A 22,658-nucleotide genomic window follows, 5' to 3' on the forward strand; every position below is an offset into this window, starting at 1 on the left:
AAAAAAAAAGTAAATAAAAGTGTTATTATGCTGTGTTAAAATCATAAACTTGAATTTTATTTTTACTATTTAAAAAAAACATATGGATATTTGAATATTCAGGTTGATTTTTTCATTTTACAAATATTTTTATTTACTGAAAACTTGTTTGTCTAAAAAAAATATAAATGAATGGAAAAACTAATAAAAATATTGATAAAAAAAAAAGATTTTTTAATTTCAAATATTGAGATTATAAAAATGTTTTATACAAGTATTTAAATTTACTGAAATTTTTTTTTTTCTAAATGCATTTTGTAGATGGAAAATTTAAAGAAATTAATTTTTAAAAATTAATTTATTAGTTATTTATATATTTATTAAAAAACAAAATGAAAAAAGTTGGGATTAAATGAATTTTAAAATTTTAAAAATAGATATTTTGTAAAATTTAATTTTAATTGTGTAAACAAGATTAAGATAAGCGTGTATAATTTTTCAAAATAAAATTAGTTCGTGCAGTAATTAACATACTGAGGATTTTAAAGATATAAATTTCAAAAACCTCATGAAATTTATAAAAAGTGGATAAAGGCACGCCCAACAATTTGTTCAGTGGTTGACCAATGTCATCCATTTATTTATTTATTTTATTCATTTTATTATTTATTGACAATTCTTCATTTTACGTCGACTACCCTTCAAAAAAAAACTTGGCTCTCTTTTGCTATATTTGACCAAAAAGACCAGAGGGTAAAACCACAAACTTGTCTATCCCACCACCCTTCCACTTTACAAAACGAAATCCACCAGTTTTCACCTAGAGGGAGAGACCACACTGAAGATTTATTCCAACCCGTGAATTTGATTCGTTATTCCCAAACTCTCTCTGGGGCTTTTTTTTTTTTTTGCAAAACATTTGTACTCGGTTCGGTTAATGGTCTCTGGAGATAGATATATATATAGATACCAAAAAAAACAGTAAAGTTTTTAAATAAAATCAATATGGGCGTAGTTTTTATTTTTTCTAAATTTTCTCGTCTGATTCGCATTGTTTCTGTTGAATCACCAGATGAGCCAGTAGTTTATTTTCATTTTTTTTTTTGTTTATTCCCATTTTTTTTCTTTTTTTTTTTGCAATTTGAATTTCTTATTCTTTTTTTTTTTTCATTGGATATTTTATCGTCCCTAATATGGTTAGAAGGTTCTGACTTTGATGAGACCACGTTGGCGCAGTGCTAAACTATACAGCTCACAAACTTGGGAAATCCTTTGGTAAACATGGTAAGGAAGTTGAAATTAAGTTTACACTTCTATCAGTATCTTTGCTGAGTGATCAGCGCTAACGAGGCATTACGTTTACCAACATCATCATCCTTTTTAATTACTTTAAATTTTTTTAAACATTATTTTATTTAAAAAACAGAATTATTCTACATGAACATGAATACACTGTGTCTATTTGGATTTTTTAAAAGCCGATAATTTGTTGTAATATAAAACCAATAATTAAATATTATTTATTCATAAATAATTATAATTTTTCTACTAATAATAAATCATTGTATGATGATAAAATTGTTTGCCCAATGAATTATCAATTTATGTTATGTCAATAATTAAATTGTACATTTAATATTTGTTATTTAATTATTATTATTTGTTAATAATATTATTAATACATTCTGGCATTCTAAAAATAATCGACAATAAATAAAACTATCAAGTCATTGAATTAAATTAATAGTCATGCGTGTACAATGTCATGTCAATTAAATATAACATTGTCATAAATCATAATAAATGTCAATTAAAAAATTAAATATTAAAATAATTAAAATAACACGGTAGTATTGTAAATACCAAAAATTTATATTTTAAATATTTATTTTAGAAAGAAAATATTTTATTTAAAATATTTTTGTTTATTCATTTGTTAATAATACATTCCTACCTGTGATATTAAAATTTTTTCAAGCAAAAACAAAATAAAAATAAGACCAATAAACAGTTTCGACAGTTTTTTCATTAAAAAATAAAAACGTTTCATCAGCATTGTATAATTTACGAGAGCACAGAAACGGAATAGATAATATCTTTTCTATTTTAATTTTTTTTTTATAACGTGTCATGATTTATATGTAAACACACGTTCTTCTTTTTCATTTTTTTTTTGCAGTTTTATCATTAATTATTTTTATCTAACCTGTATTCATTTATATAATAATAAAGATAACACACACAGTCTTATGTCACGGTCGACATTGCATCGTTTCCGCGTGTATCATATGATTCTATAATTAAATATACAATTGACCGTGAAAAAAGTAGAAAAAAAAAATGAATAAAAACAAGCAAAAGAGTAGAAAAAAAAGAGCAGCAAATTAAGTAATTTTTTACTTATGAAAGTAATTATTTTATCAAATATTTTACTGTTTAATATTTTAATTTGATTAGAATTCTAGAGCGTTGTTTTTTTTTTTTTTCTTTATCTTGTCATCACAGTAATTGATAGTGGGATATTTGCAACTACTAATTTACAAGACTTAAAGTTATGATTAAAATGATAACAGTAGCACAGTGAGTGTGCAGATATTTTTTTTTTTTTTTATTTTTTCACGTCAATACTATAATCAACAATTTGTCGTACTGAAAAGTCTTGTCTTTGCACGCGATTTATATTTATTTTTTTGTAAATTCTTTGTTATAAAAAAGGAGACTTCAGTAAACGGAGTGACTTGTTAATGTTTCTTCGGCTCGGATACAGTAGTTAATAAAAAATATATTTAATATTTAACAGTTAAAGTTTAAAATCTACAAATTGACGAATCAAATATTCATTTTTAATAAATAAAATTGTGGTTTGTTATTTAAAAAATATAAAAAAATAAAAATAAATAATAAAAGTAATTTATTGGAAATTTATTTATTTATTTTATACTGTGCAGTTGCATTAAATTTTCACATTTAATTGTCAGATTAAATTGTGAAAAAAATGGCATTGGAAATACCGTCATGGTTGAACAATCAATTTATCGAGCGAATTTTAAAAAAGTCAGAAAATGATGATTCAATTCGGGTAGTAAATATCGTCACAAAACCAGCGACAAATAAAGGTGACAATTATACGAGTCAAATGTATCGTACAACTGCAAATTTTATGCGTCATCAAGGCTCAAAACAAATAACTGATAAAAAATCACTGATTATTAAAACGACATTGCCAGATGGTCCGAATAATAATTTGGTGAGTTTTTAAATGATTTTTTATTCAAATAAAAATCCAAATTTTATATTTTAAATTATTAAAATATTAAATTTGATATTGAGTCATCGAAATAATATAAATTTGAAAACTAAAAAAACATTTTATTAATTATTTTTCAAATGAAGGTTCAAGAAGCTGGACTTTTTGATATTGAAATAAAAATGATGACAAATACACTAAGAGACATGGAGAGTTTATTGAAAGATAAAAAACTTGCTGGTAAATGTTACTACACACAAGATGCAAACCCAGTGATGTTGGTCATTGAAGACTTGGCACCATTGGGTTTTAGAATGGCTGATCGTCAAGCTGGCTTGGATCTTGAACATTGCATGCTTGCCATAAGTGGTATTGCCAAATTTCATGCTGGTTCTGTTGCAGCATGTGAAAAGGTTGGACTTGAAAAAAGCTATATATACATAAATACAATTAACTTTTAAATAAAATTATAATTTAGGAACCAAAATATAAAGAACAATATCACAAAGGAATATTCAACAGTTCCCATCCAAAAGAAATGAAAAGATTTTTCATCGGTGGAATGAAAGGACTGGCAAGTGTAATGAAAAATTGGACAGATGTTGATCAACAATATGCTGATAAAATGATGAGTGTAGCAGAAGTGTCATATGATCGAGCATCTGATTCAACAATTCTTGATGATAATGAATTTCATGTTATTAATCACGGTGATTATTGGGTCAACAACATGTTATTTCGTTACGACAACGAAGGCAAAGTTATCGATCACATTTTAGTAAGTATACTCAAAATTTAACACAATATAATTTTAATCGAGATAAGATAAATAAATCTCTCAGCAACATGATGCTCATTGTATTCGTGTTGTAACAATATATTATTAGTTTTTCAATAGCGCATGTTAGTTTTATTTTTTTCAATTTTTATTTTCATTGTAAATTCAGTCTCAGAGAAACGAATGAACCAACAACTCATCCTTACTTTTTTGCACTCTGTATTTTACACAAAGAATTGAAAAATAAAAATAAAAAAACAATAATAAAACAGAATAGATAATAGTATGATGAGACAGAGGGTTATGTAGAGTCATGCAGCGTGAATAATGCAATGAACTTGTTCGGGATTCGATTTTGCAAACGTTGAATTCTATACATTGACAACTACTTGATTGTGGAACCACCTTTACATTATGCTCTTCGTCTTATACCTGTCCGCCTTTTTTCAATCCAGTCAGCACTCTCGACTTTTACGAGTTTCTAAACACGAGTCTTCAAACCACCACACTATTTTTATTATTTTTTCTTTTTTCTTAGCTACTTTTTTTTATCTCTTTTTCCATTTTATTTCGAAACAAAAATTTACTTTATTATTAATTCAGTAGATTTTATATATACTATACTCAAGATAGCATTTTTTTTTTTTTTTTTTTTTTTTTTCTTTTTTACATTGAGATTGTATCATCTTCAATCTGTTCGATTGAAAGTACTCAGATTGAAAGAAAAGTTTGTGTATCGATACTGGAATCAATGAATTTTTTTTTATAATGAAAAATAAATTGAATAAAATTATATTGTCATGCTTTCAATAAATGAAAAGCTAAAAATAAATTTCTAAAAGATTTCAGCTAAAAAAAAAAAATACTATACATTTTGTTATTTAAAACTACAGGTGGATTTTCAATTGTGTTTATATGGCTCACCAGCAATTGATCTAAGTTATTTTTTCAACACAAGCCCATCTGAAGAAGTACTTCAAAAATACTATGACAAACTTATCAATGAATATCTCACGATTTTATCAGCAACAATGAAAAAAATTGGATGTAAAACATCACCACCAACATTGGCTGATCTTAAAAAATCACTAAATCAAAAAGAAATATATGGTTTTGTAGCTGCTTGTACAATTCTTCCAATAGTTCTTGTTGATAAAGCTGACGCTCAAAATCTTGAAGAAATTTTGGGTGATGATGAATCGCCATTTAACAATAAAGCATACATGAATCCAGCCTACGAACGTGCAATATGTCGTAGGCTACCAAATTGGAACAGACTAGGATTACTGGATGCCTAATTATCATAAAGATAAATAATCAAATAATCAACTAATCAAAAATATATCAATCTATAATTATCACTAATTTAAATTGGGAATAAATTAGCAAATGGAATAGCACAAAAATAATAAATAAAGCTATATGTATATGAAATGAAACCTGATGAATTGAATTTCCTAATATTCATTGTATTGATTCTTAATGTGATTTTCTTTGACAGACTTATGTGAAGAGCAGTCGGATATTTCAAACAATACACAGACCACGCATGTTACAGATACAGATTCTGATATACTGGATGGAATTGAATGGACGATTAACTATGGAAGTTAATTAATGTCATGATAACCTAGGAAATTGCGTTTTAGCTTTCAATTTTCTGGGAGCATGTGTTTGCATGACACACAATATACTATTATCACGGTCAATTCAATATATACTACTGTAGTTTAACTTGCACATGTATAACTAAAATCAATCTGATAAATTTATATATGGAAAATCTAATTAATCAATTATTTATTGTTATTAACTTGTATTGTTGTTATTAAAATTATAATCATACTTGATTATAAACTTTTTCAGTAATAAATATCAACAATACAAAACTTTTCATCATAATTGATATGAAAATTCGTGCTAATTTTAATTTGATATAAAATTTATACTTGGAAATTATTTACAAACAGTGTTATTTAATAGTGAACTTTGCTTTTAGTAATATTAGATATAACTCAATTAACCGAAGATATTAAAGCAAGATAAATAATAGTATTATTTAATAATAATATTTTTGTAATATACATATTGTTTGGAAATAAAAATTGCAACTAAATATTTTGAATATTTTGAATTCTATCAAAGTTATTGCATAGTCAACAGATTGGTGGTTGATTTCAAAGTACAGGATATTAGATACTTGGATAGGATTCTTGATCTTCAAAGAGAAACCAATATCCATGCGAATAAAGCCAATACATGTCGAATAACTCGGGTCCAAAATAGGCAAATACCTGGGCAAATTCTTGTAAACATATATGTTGTAAGCACAATATATAGCTGTACATTAACTATATTAAAAAATTTATATAAATTTAAAAATCAATGCTATATAAACAAGTAAACTGCGTGTAAAAAAAAAAGTCAAAATTTGTAAAAAATATACTTGTAAATTTCTATTATAAAAACAATAATAAAAAAATATTTTTAAAAATAGTTGAATAAAAATTTAATTAAATCAAAATATTATATAAAGTTTTTTTCTGTTATTTAAATTATTTATAAAACAAACAAATAAATATTTCAAACATTAATCAGACACCATAAAGTTTTAAGATGCAAAAAGATTACAATACTCAACTTATTGTAAAGAAATTGAGAATAAAATACAAAGAGATATTTCAACTTAAGCTACAAATTCATGTAACATCTAAAGAAAGTGTTTTAAACAATTTCAAGTTAACAACAAAGATATAAGAGAAATAGTGATGGATATAAAATAAATAAATTGAATACAAAATATACAAAATGAATACAAAAACATTAAAATCTGTAGCAAAACACCCTGAGGGTTTGAGCAATCAACCAGTTGTATTCATAAACTATATACAGCGTCTGTCATGAACTTTACATTCAAGCTATTGACAATATTCTCATGATAACAACAAATAACAAATAATAATAATAATAATAATAAACTACAGGTTGCGGACACAATAAAGCTCGTATCATCCACAGAATGAGGTGTGACAAGTTTTGAATTAAGCTCAAACTATATCAATAAATATGTGTTTTACATTTGATGTGTTCAAACAATTCATTTACCATGTTAAAAATAATTATAATAATATATTTAACATTGAATAATTGTCATTGATGTAAAATGTATTGATGAAAATTTAATGGATAACTTCAAGTACATACTTGAAGCCTTTCAAAAAATTTTAACTCAATCAATTTTGATGTAAAATTAATACTGTTAACAGAGCATCATTATCTGTTATATTATATTTTGAAGCTACCAATTGGCCATAAGATGAAACTAAATATTCGAATTTTCAATATAATATTTATGTATATTTATACAATACTGCTGAAGATAAGATATGACATGTTCAAGTTTCAGAATATTGCAAGCCACAATTGGCCCAAGTTGAGGGTAGTTGGTTCGAATAGATCAAACGTTTTTTGCATACTTAAAAAGCTGCGTAAAAAATCAATATAAAATGCTTCTAAAAAGTACATAAATATTTCTTGTCAACTAAAATTAATCCAACAGCTAAATTTTGAAAATAAAAAATAAAATAAATATGTTGAAATTTTTTTTTACGTTGATGTTTGAATAAAAAATTAAAGGATGATATAAATTGGTAATGAAGTAAAATATTTATCAAGTGAAAGAGAATATGAAAAAAAAAAAAAAAAGTAAAAAATAACTGGTACAATTTTTACACGCATAATATTGGGTTGATGTTAAAAAAATTTGTCAGTAGGCTACCGAGTTTTGATAGTGTCGAAAATTTTAATCAAAATGTGCATCCAATTTTCATTGAGGGATTTTAAAAATTTTGTGAGTAATCAATCAGTTGAGCTTGGACATATTTGAAATGGAATAAAATATTGCGTGAAGGCTAAACAAATATTGTAGTTGTGTAATAAAAGCGTTATGAAATATTTAAATTGTTACTTTGTAGAAATAAATTTATTAATTTATCCCATTTGTATTTATAATAAAACATTGTTTCAATACACCACAAAATAAAGAGGTATATGTTTATATCAGTGAACTGTTGTATGAAAAGTTGTGTACTGTTTTAACTTGTCAAAAGTTACAATAGCTCAGGGCTATTTCAATTTTTTTTTCTTCAAAGATATAATTCACGTTCAACAGTTACGAACAGTTCAATCCGCAATTGGAAATATTCCAAAATGCTCTGAGCTGAATATAAAAAAAGATGGCTTTGAATATAAAAGCAGCAAATCGATGAAGAAAATAAAACTCACCTGGCATTGTTGAAATTAATTTTCATCCAAAAAAAAAAAAATAAAAGAAAGCTACTGTGCCGCCAAAATAATTTTCAATAATAATATTTTTATAATAAATTAAAAATATTATTATTATAATTTAATAATACTAAAAAAATATAAATGACTTTTTGATAAATTTAAAATATTTTTATAATAAATTATAAATAAACATCTTTCAAATATTTTATTTATAAAAAAACTTTATATATTTTTTTTTTCTATAGTTTATAAAAGAGTTTTTTATTCCGGAAGAAAAAAAAAATTTAATAATACCATCGTTGGTAAATTATAAATTTTTTTTTTGTTTGATCCCATCAAAAAGAGTTTTTAACGCACTTAGCATAATTTTTAAAAAGCGACCTTGTGATGGCTTTCTATAACCACTTAATGGCTGAAATTTTTTTTTTTCATTTTTTTCTTAAACATTTTACTTTTCTCATGGAATTTTTCTACATTGCGCGTCTTCAACATTTTATATCTTATAGAAACTTGCATTATCCTATATTTTATTATGATTTTTCTTTTTTTTTTTTTTTTAATATTTTTTGAACCGACTTGTTCGTGTCCTTAACCATCCCATCTACTGTGGTACTTCACTTTACTTGAAAACTAGTACAACATTCATTCGTCTCGCGTCGATTTTTTATTTTTTATATTTATATAAATTTTTATTTTATTTTATATATGTATTTGGTATTTCATAGACATAAAATACAGTATGGACTGTGAAGAAAGTCGAACGATTGCCTTGATATAACATTATTGCTCTCGGAAGGAAAAATGAGAAAATGAAAAAAATATAAAATTGAGATGCTGCAATAAAATTTCGAACATATATAACTATATATATTGGTATATATAAAGAAGAATGAAAAGAATGCAATGTATAGTAAGGTGAAGGTATTTTGAGTATGTCGTGTTCACCATTACTACATGCATATAGTTTTTTTTTTTATTTATTTTTTTATCGATAATCTTTTAACCCTGTAAAAAAGTAAAAAGTTTTTTTTTTTTATATCGAGAAAACGACTTTTCAACCAGTTCTATCCATCCGCATGTCTATCGTCATGTTTATTATTCATTGATGCAACATCAAGTATAAGATAATATAAATTCTATTGTTTATGCATTAGCAAAAATCTTATATTTTTTATCTTTTTTAAAACACTCAATTTTTTCAATCTGACCAACCAATTGTTATTTTTTTTTTTCCTCTATCTTTTGTATAAAAATTATACATTAAATTATCAATAAAACAAAAAAAAATGAAATACATTATTCTATAGAAATTCTATATATCTGGTAAAAAAGAAAAAAAAGTATAAAAATTTTCAAAACAAAAAATAAATAAAAGACACAATGACTAAGTATGTAAATTAAAAACGACGACAGAAACTCATTTCTCACTCGTGGTCTTTGCAGTTTACATATACTGCATAGTAATTTTTTTATTTATTTTTTTTTTTGAATAACTATTATTATTATTTCAGCATGCAAATGACAATTTTCCTGTGCACTAGACTATATAGCGTAGGTTTGGGCTAGCAAAACAATAGTGATGCAACCCCACAGAGGGGTATGAAACAAAAAAAGATGAAGAAAAAAAGAAAAATTAAAGAACAAAAAAAAGAAAAAAAAAAAGAGACAGAGAGAAATATGAGAGATGATGCGCGTTAATCCATGGTTATATTTGTAAGCCAAAAGAAAACTGGTCGCTTGTATTTGTCCGACCCACTTGCTGATTGCATTGCACATAGTAATCTTAGTTTTTATGTATATATATAAAACCAACAAACAACAGTATAGAGTTTGAATGTTGCTGGGGGTGTATACCAAAAGAATATAATATATAGAAGCTTTGGATAGTAAAGTGAGAATAAATATATATATGTATATCGAAGGGTTGGCTTATGCAGTGACAACTATATTATACAACACAACCAGATATACAGACAACGACTTGATAACGAGGTCATGACACTACGACCTGGTATTTTACATACCATCGAATATAATCTGCCTGCTTTCTATCCCACACACACTTGCAATCCTCTACTTTATACTGTCAAAACAGTAAAAATAAAAAAACATAAAATGAAAAATATTAAATTAAACACTAAAGAAAATATGACACAAAATTCATACCCAAGTTTTTTAAATAGAATATCAAAAAATTTAATCAACGATATATAGTTTTAGATGTTTAATATTATTTTTATAATATAGCTAATAATGTATTTTTTTTTATTTTTTTTTCTCTGATGAATGCCGCAGTGAGTTACATCAAAACTCAGTAATTACAAATCGAGAAAATTTTTTACATAGATGTTATGTCCTGTACATAGCATTTAGAAGTTGATTAATTGAAATTTTTTTTTTACCAGAAAGGTAAATTACATTGAAAATGAGAAAAGTTAAATTAATTTTATATACATATATATTTATATAATATATATAAAATTTTATGATTAAAGTTTTCAATTAATTATTATGAGAAAAAAAAATAAATAACATTAATGAATAATGTAATTTATATTGAGATTTAATTGATAAAAATATTTATGAAAAGTTTGTGTTTCATTGACATATATAAACGTGATATTGGCTATTAATTATTATATATTGATGAAGCAAAATGGATGGTGAAATTTATTAAAACTGTCAGTTAAAATTGAATAATAATAAAATAGCTATTGTGGTAATTTTTAAATATTCAAAATATCAAAATACACCGAGTGAATAAATACTAAAAAAGAAAAAATTGAAATTATTTTTTAAAATAAAATAAACAATAGAGATAAAAATCGCAACAATGGTGCAAGATAATTATTGATTAATTCAAAATTATAATGAGTAGACAGTTAATCAATAAGTCAGCATAAATAAATTTTAAAAATAAAGAACACAAGTATCAAGGGAATTACATTAATTTAATTGAAATCTTCAATGTCGCAATTTTGTTGTGCTTGAAACAAGAAGTTGGCGGCTTTCAATGCTGAACACTGTCAAGTGAAACGCATCATCAACTCAAACGTGGTTCTAACTCATTCCCTTCTTTGCCCCTCTTATCATCGCCAAGTTGCCTTTTCCAACTTCCTTCTTACTTTTGCAATGAGAAAAGCTTGTAACGCCTCTGAGACTCAAGTGTCGCACACGTCAAGCTTGTACAATTACGCCGTTGGGTTTTGCCTCATTCATGAAACCCTTCTTGACGTCTCATCAATTCAAATGGCGTCCTCATCGTTCCACCCACTACACCAAATACACTTCTTCCCATTTCATTCTCAACACATTCGTCTTGTCTACAGTGTTTTTTTTTTTCTTTTATGTATATATTTATTTTTTATTTTTTTTCTTCTTAAGAAACGAGACACTTTTGTCTAGATTTTCATGCATTAATTATATACAATTTTATTTAAACAACTCAAGAGTCAATTCATGAAATATAACATTCTACATATGTACTTGCACTCTTTAATTTATATTTCTTTGTATAAAATAAAACAACAATTTATTTTATTTGCAAAATTTGATAATTAAAATAAAATGAATTTTTTAATTGAAATTTTTTTGATATATTTAATAACTGCATCATTTCTAATCACGATTGTTATTGAAATAAAAAAAATCGTATTTTATTTTTTTATGTTTATTAAAATTTTCAATAAATTTAAAATAAATATCCATGGAAGAATTTAATCACCAATAATAATTTAACAAGATATTCATTTAACGAGGGAAAAATTTATTCGGATTTTTTTTTTAACCTGTAGTATTTTTCATTAGAGGACATTGAATAATTGCATTAAATCCTTCGTGTTTTTCAATATCGTAAAACAATATTTAAAAAATGTTGAAAAATAATTAAAACATTGCAAAAAATTAAACACTAATGTTATTTAAAAAGTTTTTTTAAAATTACACACGTCAATGTCATGAGTCAATGGACAAAAATTCAAATAAAAAAATAACAAATATAAATAATTATTTGACTTACCAATGATGCTTCTAATTGTTGGCATAGCTGAAGGTTCAGCTCTCAAAACTTGTGTTCCTCCAAACATCGCCAGTAAGACACCAAATAACGTTATCCTAGCCATGTTGGTTTTATTTTTTCACTCAGCCATGAGTCACCCAGTTTTCTATTAACAAAATAATTCCAAAATGAAAAAAACTTTCAATTTAATAAAGTTATAAAATTATTTATTTATGAATAAAACAATGAAGCTATGGTCTTTTATGAACTCTCGTATTTTTAACGTTATTTTTAAGATTAAAAAATAAAAAAAACGATATAATTTTATTTTTGAATTTTTATCTAAAACTTCAAGATGTATAGATATAGCATCGAATACCGGCATTTTGCTTGGGAAAAAAAAAAAAAAATAATAGTAAACTCACACAGAGATATTATTTTCTCTTAAAAAACCAGGTCATAGTAACCACTCCCTTTTTCACATCCCCCAGTATTATACTCCACATCTAGAGCCGCGTTTGGATGCACTTAATAACCCTTTCGATTTTCTCATCCTACTTCATGCCAGTTCCCAGAAGACAAAACGCTTCGAACAACAGAAAAAGTTATCAAGAGATAAACGATGGACGAAAGCCAAGAGAAAAATAGTGACAAAATCTATGTGAATGACTTGCAAGTCATGCATGAAAATATGATTCTTATTTTTTTATCTATAAATAACAAAACAAAAAAAAAACAATCAGAAAAGTAAAACAATAAGACTTTTCAAAATGGATTGTCATCGATTTGATCAGTTGAATGACCAAGTGGATCAATAAATATGTAGCTAGGGAAAGAAAAATAAACTTTAATTTTATTTACCAAGAAAATTTATAGAATTAATTTAAATTGTATGTTTGCTGGTGAAAAAACAATTAGTAAATTAAATCTAGAGTATTTTGCAAATTTGTCAGTGGTTCTTTTGTTTAAAGATAAATATCCTGAAAATTTTGGTGCATCCCTTTTGTCGAATTTTCCAAAAGGATTGGTTGAAGCTGATTTTAAAACTCGTCTATCTTCGGTGATACGCATGAGCTTTTATTCAGTATCTCATTTTTCACCCATACCAAGTAATTTCCCTTTATCCCTCACAGAAAGTACGAAAATCTATTCGAGCAGAGTCTCTTCTGTGACCAGCAGCATTCACCCTGAAAGATTTCTTTCTCCAGACGAGGTAAACATTCTACACACAACGATAGGCTACAAAGCGAATTTTTTTTTTTTTTTTTAGTCTTTTTTTAACTTTGGATAAAGGTAAATCTCTTTATAATTCCCCCAATGTGTCGTTCGATATCTGTTTTAAAATATCTCATGTTTTAATTGCAAATAAATCCTAAGGATTTTTTTTTTTTATTTTCTGATAAACGACTTTTACTGTGACACATTTTTGATAAAGAAAATAAAATCCAATATGTTATATTGATGTATTTTTTTTTTCTTTTTAATTGTTTAAAAATATAGTTGAAAATAAAAATAAAAAAATAAAAACATTCGGTGAACAAAACATCTTAATGAAACGATTTCTTCAACATTTTTTAATTTTTATTTTATTTTTTGGTTCGTTCAACTAGAGGCAACTTTATCCTCTTAGAAACGTCCAATTTCTTCACTTGTTTACTTTTGAGGGGTAAGCTGGGGAGATGTAGTTTGAGAAAAAAATAAAAAGAAATAAATAAAAAGAAGTGGGTTAGGCACGAGCTATCTTGTACATCACACTCAGTAAATACCACCACTCGCCGGACAAGATTTCCAATTGAAGAATATCCGACAAATAGACCGCACCCTCTCGACAATTTAATTGCAAAGTTCGTTTTGTTCAAAATGACAACAACTTATTCTATTTTATATATCATTTCATCTTCAAACTCTCAGTCAACATTCCTTTTTTTCTTTAAATATTTATTTTATTTAAAATTTATATCATTAAATATTTTGAATACAAATATCAATTTCTTTTTTGTTTTATTTATTTAATAAAACTTGAATTCATTTAATCTAAAGAATTTGCTTTAAATTTTAAAAAAATTATTAAATTTATTCAGTTAGCTAAAAGTATGCAAATCGATTAACTAAAAAGTCTATTGATTGAATCTAATCGTTTCAAACCGAGCCATCTCGTAGTTCATCAATTATCACTGTGTCATTTGTCAAACGAAAACCTGTCAAGCCAGTCTCATCAGCAATATTACCTGTCCAAAATAAACAAAAACAAAATACACCAACCTACATCTGCACGACACAAGATCCATGAAATTTAAACTACTTTAAAATCTTCAGAAAAATTTATACTCATTTCAAATATCGACATGTATATATTGGCATCTGTCAAAAGTTTGCTTATACATATAAGAGTGTTATAAAATTGTAAATATACATAAAATAATTTAAGTAAAATTACTAAAAGATCATGTATACCATCATCATTTAATATCCGACTTTACCATATTCCACAAGAATATTTTTAATAATAAATCAAGACTCTAATAAATATAGATATTTGAATTTCCATTTGATACTTATTTGTAAAACAAGTCAAAATACTCATCATACATGTACATAAATAAATTAAAAATAAAGTCATGTTTAATTTTCATATAGAATTTCATAGTGAGGATAGTTTAGAGGATTCAAATTAATTACGTACTAAAGACAAATAGTGGTGAGCTTTTGGAAAACTAGCTTGATATTATATGGACAAAGTGAAAGATAGATGTATATCTCTCAACTCTTGTGTATGATCTTTGTGCACAAGTAGTATTGTCCCATATGATTTGGTCTATGGTAAAACTATGCGTATATTCATGTGTGTATTGTATTTTGAATATAGTGTGGTTGTAGATCTCATACGTCACTAATGGGACTCGAGGCCAGATGTCTCCACGGAATGACAAATGCAACGATCGGCTGGTGAGTTGGTTCACGAAATTACACCTCAGTGTATATTCACATTACATATACTCATGTATTCATGGCTCTATGTATTGAGTATATATTGGACATTGCTATGTACCTCATTGTACAAAGTCCAATAGCATTCATGAAAACTACATGGACTTTTGGCACAACGAACTTTTGAAAACGAAAAAAAATATATATATAATCTGTATTTTAGCTATTTCATTATTGACATTTTTAATAATTGAAAATTTGGTTATTTTTTAATTTGTATTGTTGCCAATTTAACAGGTGAATTTATTTGAAAATATGTATTGAAATTTTGTTGATTGGAATTTTGTCTTTTTTTTTATTTTTATTGAAGTTTTAGGTGAAAATTATTTGAAGTACACTACGTTACTCTTATGTTTGTCTACAAATTAAAAATCAATTTTTATTTTTTATTTTTTTTTCAAAGCATCATTAAGAAAAGTACGTTCATTTAATTGACACAAAATATTTCGTAATTGCGCTCATTAGTATCGTTATTAATAATACTCCCAAACGTGAACAAAATTTCTCTCATCTTTTTCACCCGAAGAAAATTAAATTCTCGAGTTTTTGCCTACCTCGTTATGATTTTTTTTTAATTTAGTTAAATTAAAATATTAATAAACAGTGAAAAAAATAAAATTTCTAATATTCTCAAATGAAAATTTTATTAAAAATATAAATAAATAAATAATTTACAAAATTAAAAAAAAAAAAATTCTATGAAACAAGTTTTTTTTTTTGAGATAAAGTTGGTGATAAATTTTGAACTGTTTAAAACTGCCAATGTAATTTTTTAGTATCTATTTATATAGATAAAAAAAAGTAAAAGTTTTATTGTTTTTATAATAAATTTTTTTAATGACTTTTATTACTGAAATTACGAAATCTTGAATCTCAATAGAGCAATAATAATAAAATAACCATTTATAAAAAAAGTAAAGCATCGTTAACATGAGCTTTTTTTTTTTTTGAAAAATATGCATTGAAATATAAAAGCAAAAGTGGCAGAGGGCATTAAAATATGCATGCATGAGGAAAGCACATAATATAATGACCCACGTTCTGCCCTGTGAATCACATCCACATATCATATATGCAAAAATATATATATGTAAATATACTTTTTACATTGAAGGGCACCAAAGCGTGTCTCGATTCACCCCATAGGTGAATAAAAAAAATAGGTGAATATTAAAAAAAAAAACTGCGTGTTGACTTGCAGAAAAATGTATGGAAAAAAAAAATATACTTTAATGAAAAAGTTTATATATAAAAATTAATAAAAATTATATAGCTTCTAGCAAAAAATCTGTTGAGAAAAATTAAATTATAAAATTTTTTTAAAATGTGAAAAAAGAAATAAAAAATTAACAAGTCACTTGTAAATTAATTTAACAAAAGTCCAATTACCATTTAAGTAAAATGTTGAACTACTTTTTTTCAATATTTTTTTAAATAGTATTGTTTTTTTTTATTTTTTTAAAATAAAAATATGATGTAGACAGGGTAATGAAATACCGCGTGAATATCTAAAGAAGCTAGCCGGAAGGAAGTGCCTCTTGAAAAAGGCATTAAAATTCCGTTGCTTCACCTCTCGTCGTCTTGATTAATCTTCATGTTCTTAAGGCTAGATAAAACGTCACGTGACATTTCTTAATAACAAAAAAAAAAATGTTTTTTTGCAACGAATTTAAATGATTATTTATAATTTATACACTATGATAATTATCAGATAATTTAAAAATAATTATTCATTTTTAAATTTAATAATAAATAATACAATTTTTTTTTTTTTTTTTTTATTCAACTTGAGTCATTTAAAAATAATGAAAAAATTTAAAATTCATAATTGAAAGAATTGTTTTTATCTTTGAAAGTTATAAAGAAAAAAAAAAGCAAAAAATTAATGAAAAATAAATTTACTATTTCTTATTGAACCAAGCTGTGTATCAATTTCAGGATAAAACATTTATTTTAAAAGAAAAAAAAAATAGTCAAAGAAATAAATTGAATAAAATTCATTTGAAAAAAAAAAATAAATAAATAAATGTTGATTTTAGAGAGAATGACAATCGTATAAAAGTAAGATACCAAGTGACACATGCGAGAACTATGCTAAGGACAATTGTAACACTGAGAAGACCTGAATGTGTTGAAGAAAAAAAATAAAAAAAAAAACCCGATAAAAGGTTTCATCACAAGACCAGCCCAATCTTGTAAAAAAACAATCCTTTTTTTTTTTTTTTTTTTTTATTCCACTGACTGAACACATTCACCCACAAACAGTAGAAAAAAAGAAAAAAAAAAAATAATCTTCCACATACTGACGAAAAAATCCAGCAGTAAAACTATAATTTGAACGACCTTTTTCAACGCAAGACACATACACTGACGCAAAAAAAAAAAAAAAAAATACACTCACATATACACTATCAGATTGATTGTCAGCGAGAAAAAGTCTCGCTTTTAGAGTTTAATTATACGAACGATACGTTCGATTGGAACTCTCCAATTGTTCTAATTTAATTTCAACCTTTTATATTTTTTTTTTCATTCCCCTCTGCCTAGGAATTTGTTGTTTTTTTTTTATTTATTTATTTTTATTTACTCCTTTTTTTTATTTAACTATTTATTTTTCATTTTATGTATTTTTTTTAATTCTTTGTACACCAACATTTAACAGAATTTTGGGGGAGAAGTAATTATATTATACTGGACATGCAAAACGTTTTACAACTAATTGCCAATTTTGTTTAAAAGTAAAATTAGTGAAGATTTAAAATAAAAAAAAAAACTACTAATTTAATTTGAAAAATTAATAATAATAAAAACAAGAGAACAAGAGAATTTTATGCTGGGTTATTGTTATTAAATTGGCACGATTTTGATATTGTTGGGCGCCACACTCACTCTCGTTGATGAAACGATTTGCTGATGATAAACTGGGCTCCACCAAACTGCACACTTTATCCACTTGATAAATAATTTTCCTTTATTCCAGTTTTAAATATTATTTAATTTATTAATATTATTAGTTGTTAATTAACATTATTATTCATTAATCACTTGTACCCAAACTGATTTTGTTAATTATAAAGCACACTGAGTGATACTGTATTTCCATTTATAATATTGCAGTATCAAAGAAAATTTTCCACAAATTCACTTGATAATAATCACTAACACAAACACGTATTATCATTATTGTCATCAAATTCAATAACACGACAATAAAAATAATACTATTCTTCTCATTTGTCAAATTATATTATCGTTGAATCACATTTATCATTAACATCACTCAATTTTACACTAATCAATTTTAATTAAAACAAAAAATAATTAAATTTTAAAAAATAATCACTAAGCCATAATTTATTTATTCTTTTTTTTTTTTTAAATTTCACTTTATCACTTTTTTCACAAAAATTTACAATCAAATCAGCCTGAGGCCTCAAAAGTCGTTAAAATATCCAAAATATTTGCACAATAAATCAAATTAAAAATCATTGAATAAAAAAAAAAAAAAAATTTAAATAAAAAAATAATATTTTATGTTGAAAACAAAAAACATAAATTTTTGAAAATAAATGATAAAAAATTTTTTTTTCTTTTTTTTTTATTTTTTTTTATTATAAAATTAAATAATGTAAATTTTTTAATTTAAAAAAAAAAAAAAAAAAACAAAAAAAAACACTATGTGTATGTATTAATATATGTATTAATATTTTTTAAATTATATTTTTATAAATTAATTATTTCATTCAACATGCTTTTTCGTTGTTCCAGTGAGCGAAACAGGGTAAATTGACGCGCGCGAAACCACCACCAGGGATGCTGAGGGTGTACTGTTGGTGGCACAAAAATGGCGCTGTTATCGTAACGACAAGCGCGAGAACCAACTAAAACTCACCCCCATTTATTCAACAGCGCACCATGAACCCGTCGCGAAAAAATATATATAGATAGCACTACTACTATTCACTATCCAGGACAATTCTCTTTCCAACACCATCACCATTACTATACTACTACCACCCTCACCACCAGCACCATCACAACCACCACCCCATTGTGGAACATTCATCGAGAACTGTTGGTGTCTCCCCGCCAATACATTATTTGACAATACGTATATACACACCATGCTTGCTATACACTCAATAAAACATTTAAGAATATATATAATATAAAATGTATAAAGAAAAAAAGAAATTTCATCTGTTTTATTTTTTTCTTTATATGAGACAGCTTTTTTTTTTCTTTCTTTTTTTATCACACCTTTTTTTTTTCACCCCTCACACAGGATGATTGTAATTTTATGCGGGATTGTCTGGTGTGTGACCGCGACTTTAACTGTCGATTGTAACTCAGAATAATGCTACCCCCAGTGAATAGATTCCCCTAAATTCTCATTTAAACCGATTCAGCAAAAATACACACAGAGTATTGTTAAAAAACTTTTTTTTAAATTTAGAAAATATTTATTTTTATTTATTTATCTAGATGAATTTTTTGTATTATATCAATAAATTTATATATTGAGAACAATGGGAGATGTCATGAAATAGTTTGATAATATTTTACTTGAAAATATTGGAATATTCATTTTGAAAAAAATATATGAAAGTTGAATACAAAGTTAATCTTTTTTTTTTGAATCACAATGTCAACTGAAACCATAGGACTGAAGGATGACTGAGCAACAAAATATAACTTGATGCTTTCATTATGAACTTTTTCAAAAGCACTGTCTATTCTTTCTTTTCAATTTTTTATATATTTTTTTTTTTTTTTTCGATAGAAATGTAAGCCTTGAATTGAATAGTTGACCCTCACGTCTTGACTTGACGCCTATTCACTTGATCCATCAGTGATTCCTGATAAATGAACTGCTCATTCACACACGTTATCCAAACAATTTTTTTTTTTTTTTTTTATTTCTTCATCGAACTTTCCCCATCCAATGATGCGATAAAAATCAAATAAATGACGGTATGTTTCAAACACGTGTTTCACTTTGTTGTTGATTAAACAAAAAAGAAAAAATGTTTTTTTAAATTAAAAAAATATATTATTGAAAATTTTAATGATTTTATTTGATGACAAGAAATATTATGTACGAAAAAAACTTGAAGTTTAAAAAAAAAATATATATAAAAATATAAAAAGAAAACTTCAGATATGTATCGTAAAAAAAAAAAAAGGGAAAAAAAATCTTAAACCTTCGTCCCAAAGTTTCACGTTAAACCCACAAAAGTGTATAGGTTTAAGTAAGCCCGGAACCTGTGCTTGCAACCACCAGGCCAACTTTTTCAAGGGACTAAAAGGAAGTGAGTTAACTTAAAATTAAACTTTAAAGACTTATAACTTTTTAGCGTTTAACTATATACTAACGGGAATGTGAAGCAACAAAAAAATTTAAAAAAAAAAATTAAAAAGACTAAAGTCTCCAAGCTGTTGGATTGATATATATAAAAGTCATCATTGAAAAAAAAAAAAAGCAAAATAATAATCTTGTATAGAGTTGTAGATGTTATCATATGACAATAATGCTGTTGCTATTATTTTTATTATTTTTATTTTTAAATTGACCTAGATCAATAACGACAACGACAAAAAATTGCAATTTTCAATAACGATGACTGTATTCACAAACTAGCTGGGTTATCGTTTCTTTTATTTAATCTCTATTCTTTATATAGCTTGGATCGTTTTAAGATCGTTCCAGCACACGCCTTGGCGATCGCAAATCCACTGGGCAATATCATTTTATACTATACAACTTTCTAAGGATTCATTTTACTTGAATTACTTTTTAAGAACTATCACAAATTTAATATATTAAATATATATTATCCTGAATATAATATTTCTTTCTTAATATTTCATCTATATATTTAAGTCAATATTTTTTTATGATAGACAAATCATTGTGGTATGGTTCATCAAGTGCGAGTTGATATATATATATATATATTTATAAACTTGGAAAATTTTCTAATGAAACAAAGTTTGAAAAAAAAAATCTATAAATGTATTAGACTCGTTTGTGTCAATAAATTTTGAATTCTACTCTCGACATACTGAGTTTTTTTATTTTTTGTGATCTTTTTCTACACACCAAAAATAACGGAGCCACCTTAGTCTGCCATATATCGAACATCACGTTTTCCAACTTATGAAGAAGATAATAAAACTTTATCAAAAAAAATAAAATAAACTTTTCTCTATAATGCCAACGAAAACAAAAAAAAAAAAAAAGAAAATTGAAGAATAAAAAGAAAAAAAAAAGTATAAAATGAACAAGTGTATCATATATAAGTTTATTGACTTGAAAATAGAAAAAAAAAAAAAATATAGGTATATATAGTGAGATTGTTAAAACAAAAAATTGAAGCATAGAAAAAGCCTTCAATTGTTGAGCTGAAAGAAAAAAAAAAATAAATAAATAAAACAATAAATCAAAACTGAAGAGTTTGGTAAGCCAACGTCAGATGTTTACGTGCAAAAGTGCTTGTTCACACTGCAAAATATATTTCTCTATTTGATATTTGAGTGAAGCAGTGAGTGAGTGAGTAAATTCAAGTTAGAAGATAGTGAATGAGGGTCAAATATACCACACAGAGTTACCACTAAACTCTCAATTTATACCGCAATTTACAGAAAGAGAGTACATTCAAGTAAGTAGTCTAAAATGTGAATGAAAAATCAATGCGTGAAGAGTAATCATCGTGAATGTCAACGATTACCAAATCGATTTAGTACTTGTGAAAATTACGTGACTTTGCGGAAACATCTCATCATTTCTTCAACATTGAAAAAGGCCATCATCTGCTCCTTTCAATATATATTTATATCATTATCGTTTCAACAATTTTATAACTTGGTAAAAAATCAACAATATTTTACGACTACGCTCTTCAAGGCATCCACAATAATTGTGCACTATATAAATATATGAAAAATCATTTCAAGGTGATTCTCTTTTCGAAACAAATGTGTGTTTATGTGTGTGTGTATAATGTTGGGTGTGGGTGGATATGATGGAAATGGGCTTCAGGCCAACTTGGTGATAATCATTGCTGTCATAGCCTACAGTCCGAGACTTTAGGATCGATAAGATATAACAACTATATATACACACTACACTGTAGGCACAGCAATTTATGTCTGCGTGCCTATGTATATATATATATTATATATATTGTATATACATTTTCATGATGAACACAAAATCACACTGTCATGCACTGACACTCAATGACGTAGACAGTTTCATTCTAGGTGTGTTTACTTTGTCAGTGTTGTTCAGGTCTCATCTTCATCATCGTTGTCGTTGTCAAGGCTTACTCCAGAGACCACGATTATTCCAAAATTGTTTCCTTCAATTTGGCACCCAT

The 22,658-nt window shown here is 25.8% G+C and overlaps 2 protein-coding genes across 4 annotated transcripts in view; one reads left to right on the forward strand and one right to left on the reverse strand.

The window, feature by feature from the left end:
• LOC122855653 (hemicentin-2-like) overlaps positions 1-22,658 on the reverse strand; it is an 88,708-nt gene that overhangs the window by 59,594 nt on the left and 6,456 nt on the right. For 2 of the 3 annotated variants that reach the window (XM_044157183.1, XM_044157181.1), the window contains exons 1-2: positions 18,166-19,105; positions 12,310-12,454 (exon numbers count right to left, since the gene is read on the reverse strand). In XM_044157183.1, the coding sequence (XP_044013118.1) occupies positions 12,310-12,412 (103 nt within the window). In that variant the 5' untranslated portion in view covers positions 12,413-12,454; positions 18,166-19,105. Of the gene's footprint in view, positions 1-12,309; positions 12,455-18,165; positions 19,106-22,658 lie in introns of those variants that run through there. The other variant, XM_044157182.1, reaches the window with a different exon arrangement.
• LOC122855651 lies at positions 2,575-7,717 on the forward strand. Its single transcript, XM_044157180.1, has 5 exons — positions 2,575-2,840; positions 2,928-3,226; positions 3,373-3,639; positions 3,705-4,004; positions 4,898-7,717. The coding sequence occupies exons 2-5, from the start codon at positions 2,975-2,977 to the stop codon at positions 5,300-5,302; spliced, it is 1,224 nt and encodes a 407-aa protein (XP_044013115.1). The 5' UTR covers positions 2,575-2,840; positions 2,928-2,974; the 3' UTR covers positions 5,303-7,717.

Source organism: Aphidius gifuensis, linkage group LG4 (genome assembly GCF_014905175.1).
Source record: "Aphidius gifuensis isolate YNYX2018 linkage group LG4, ASM1490517v1, whole genome shotgun sequence".
Lineage (NCBI taxonomy): Eukaryota > Metazoa > Arthropoda > Insecta > Hymenoptera > Braconidae > Aphidius > Aphidius gifuensis.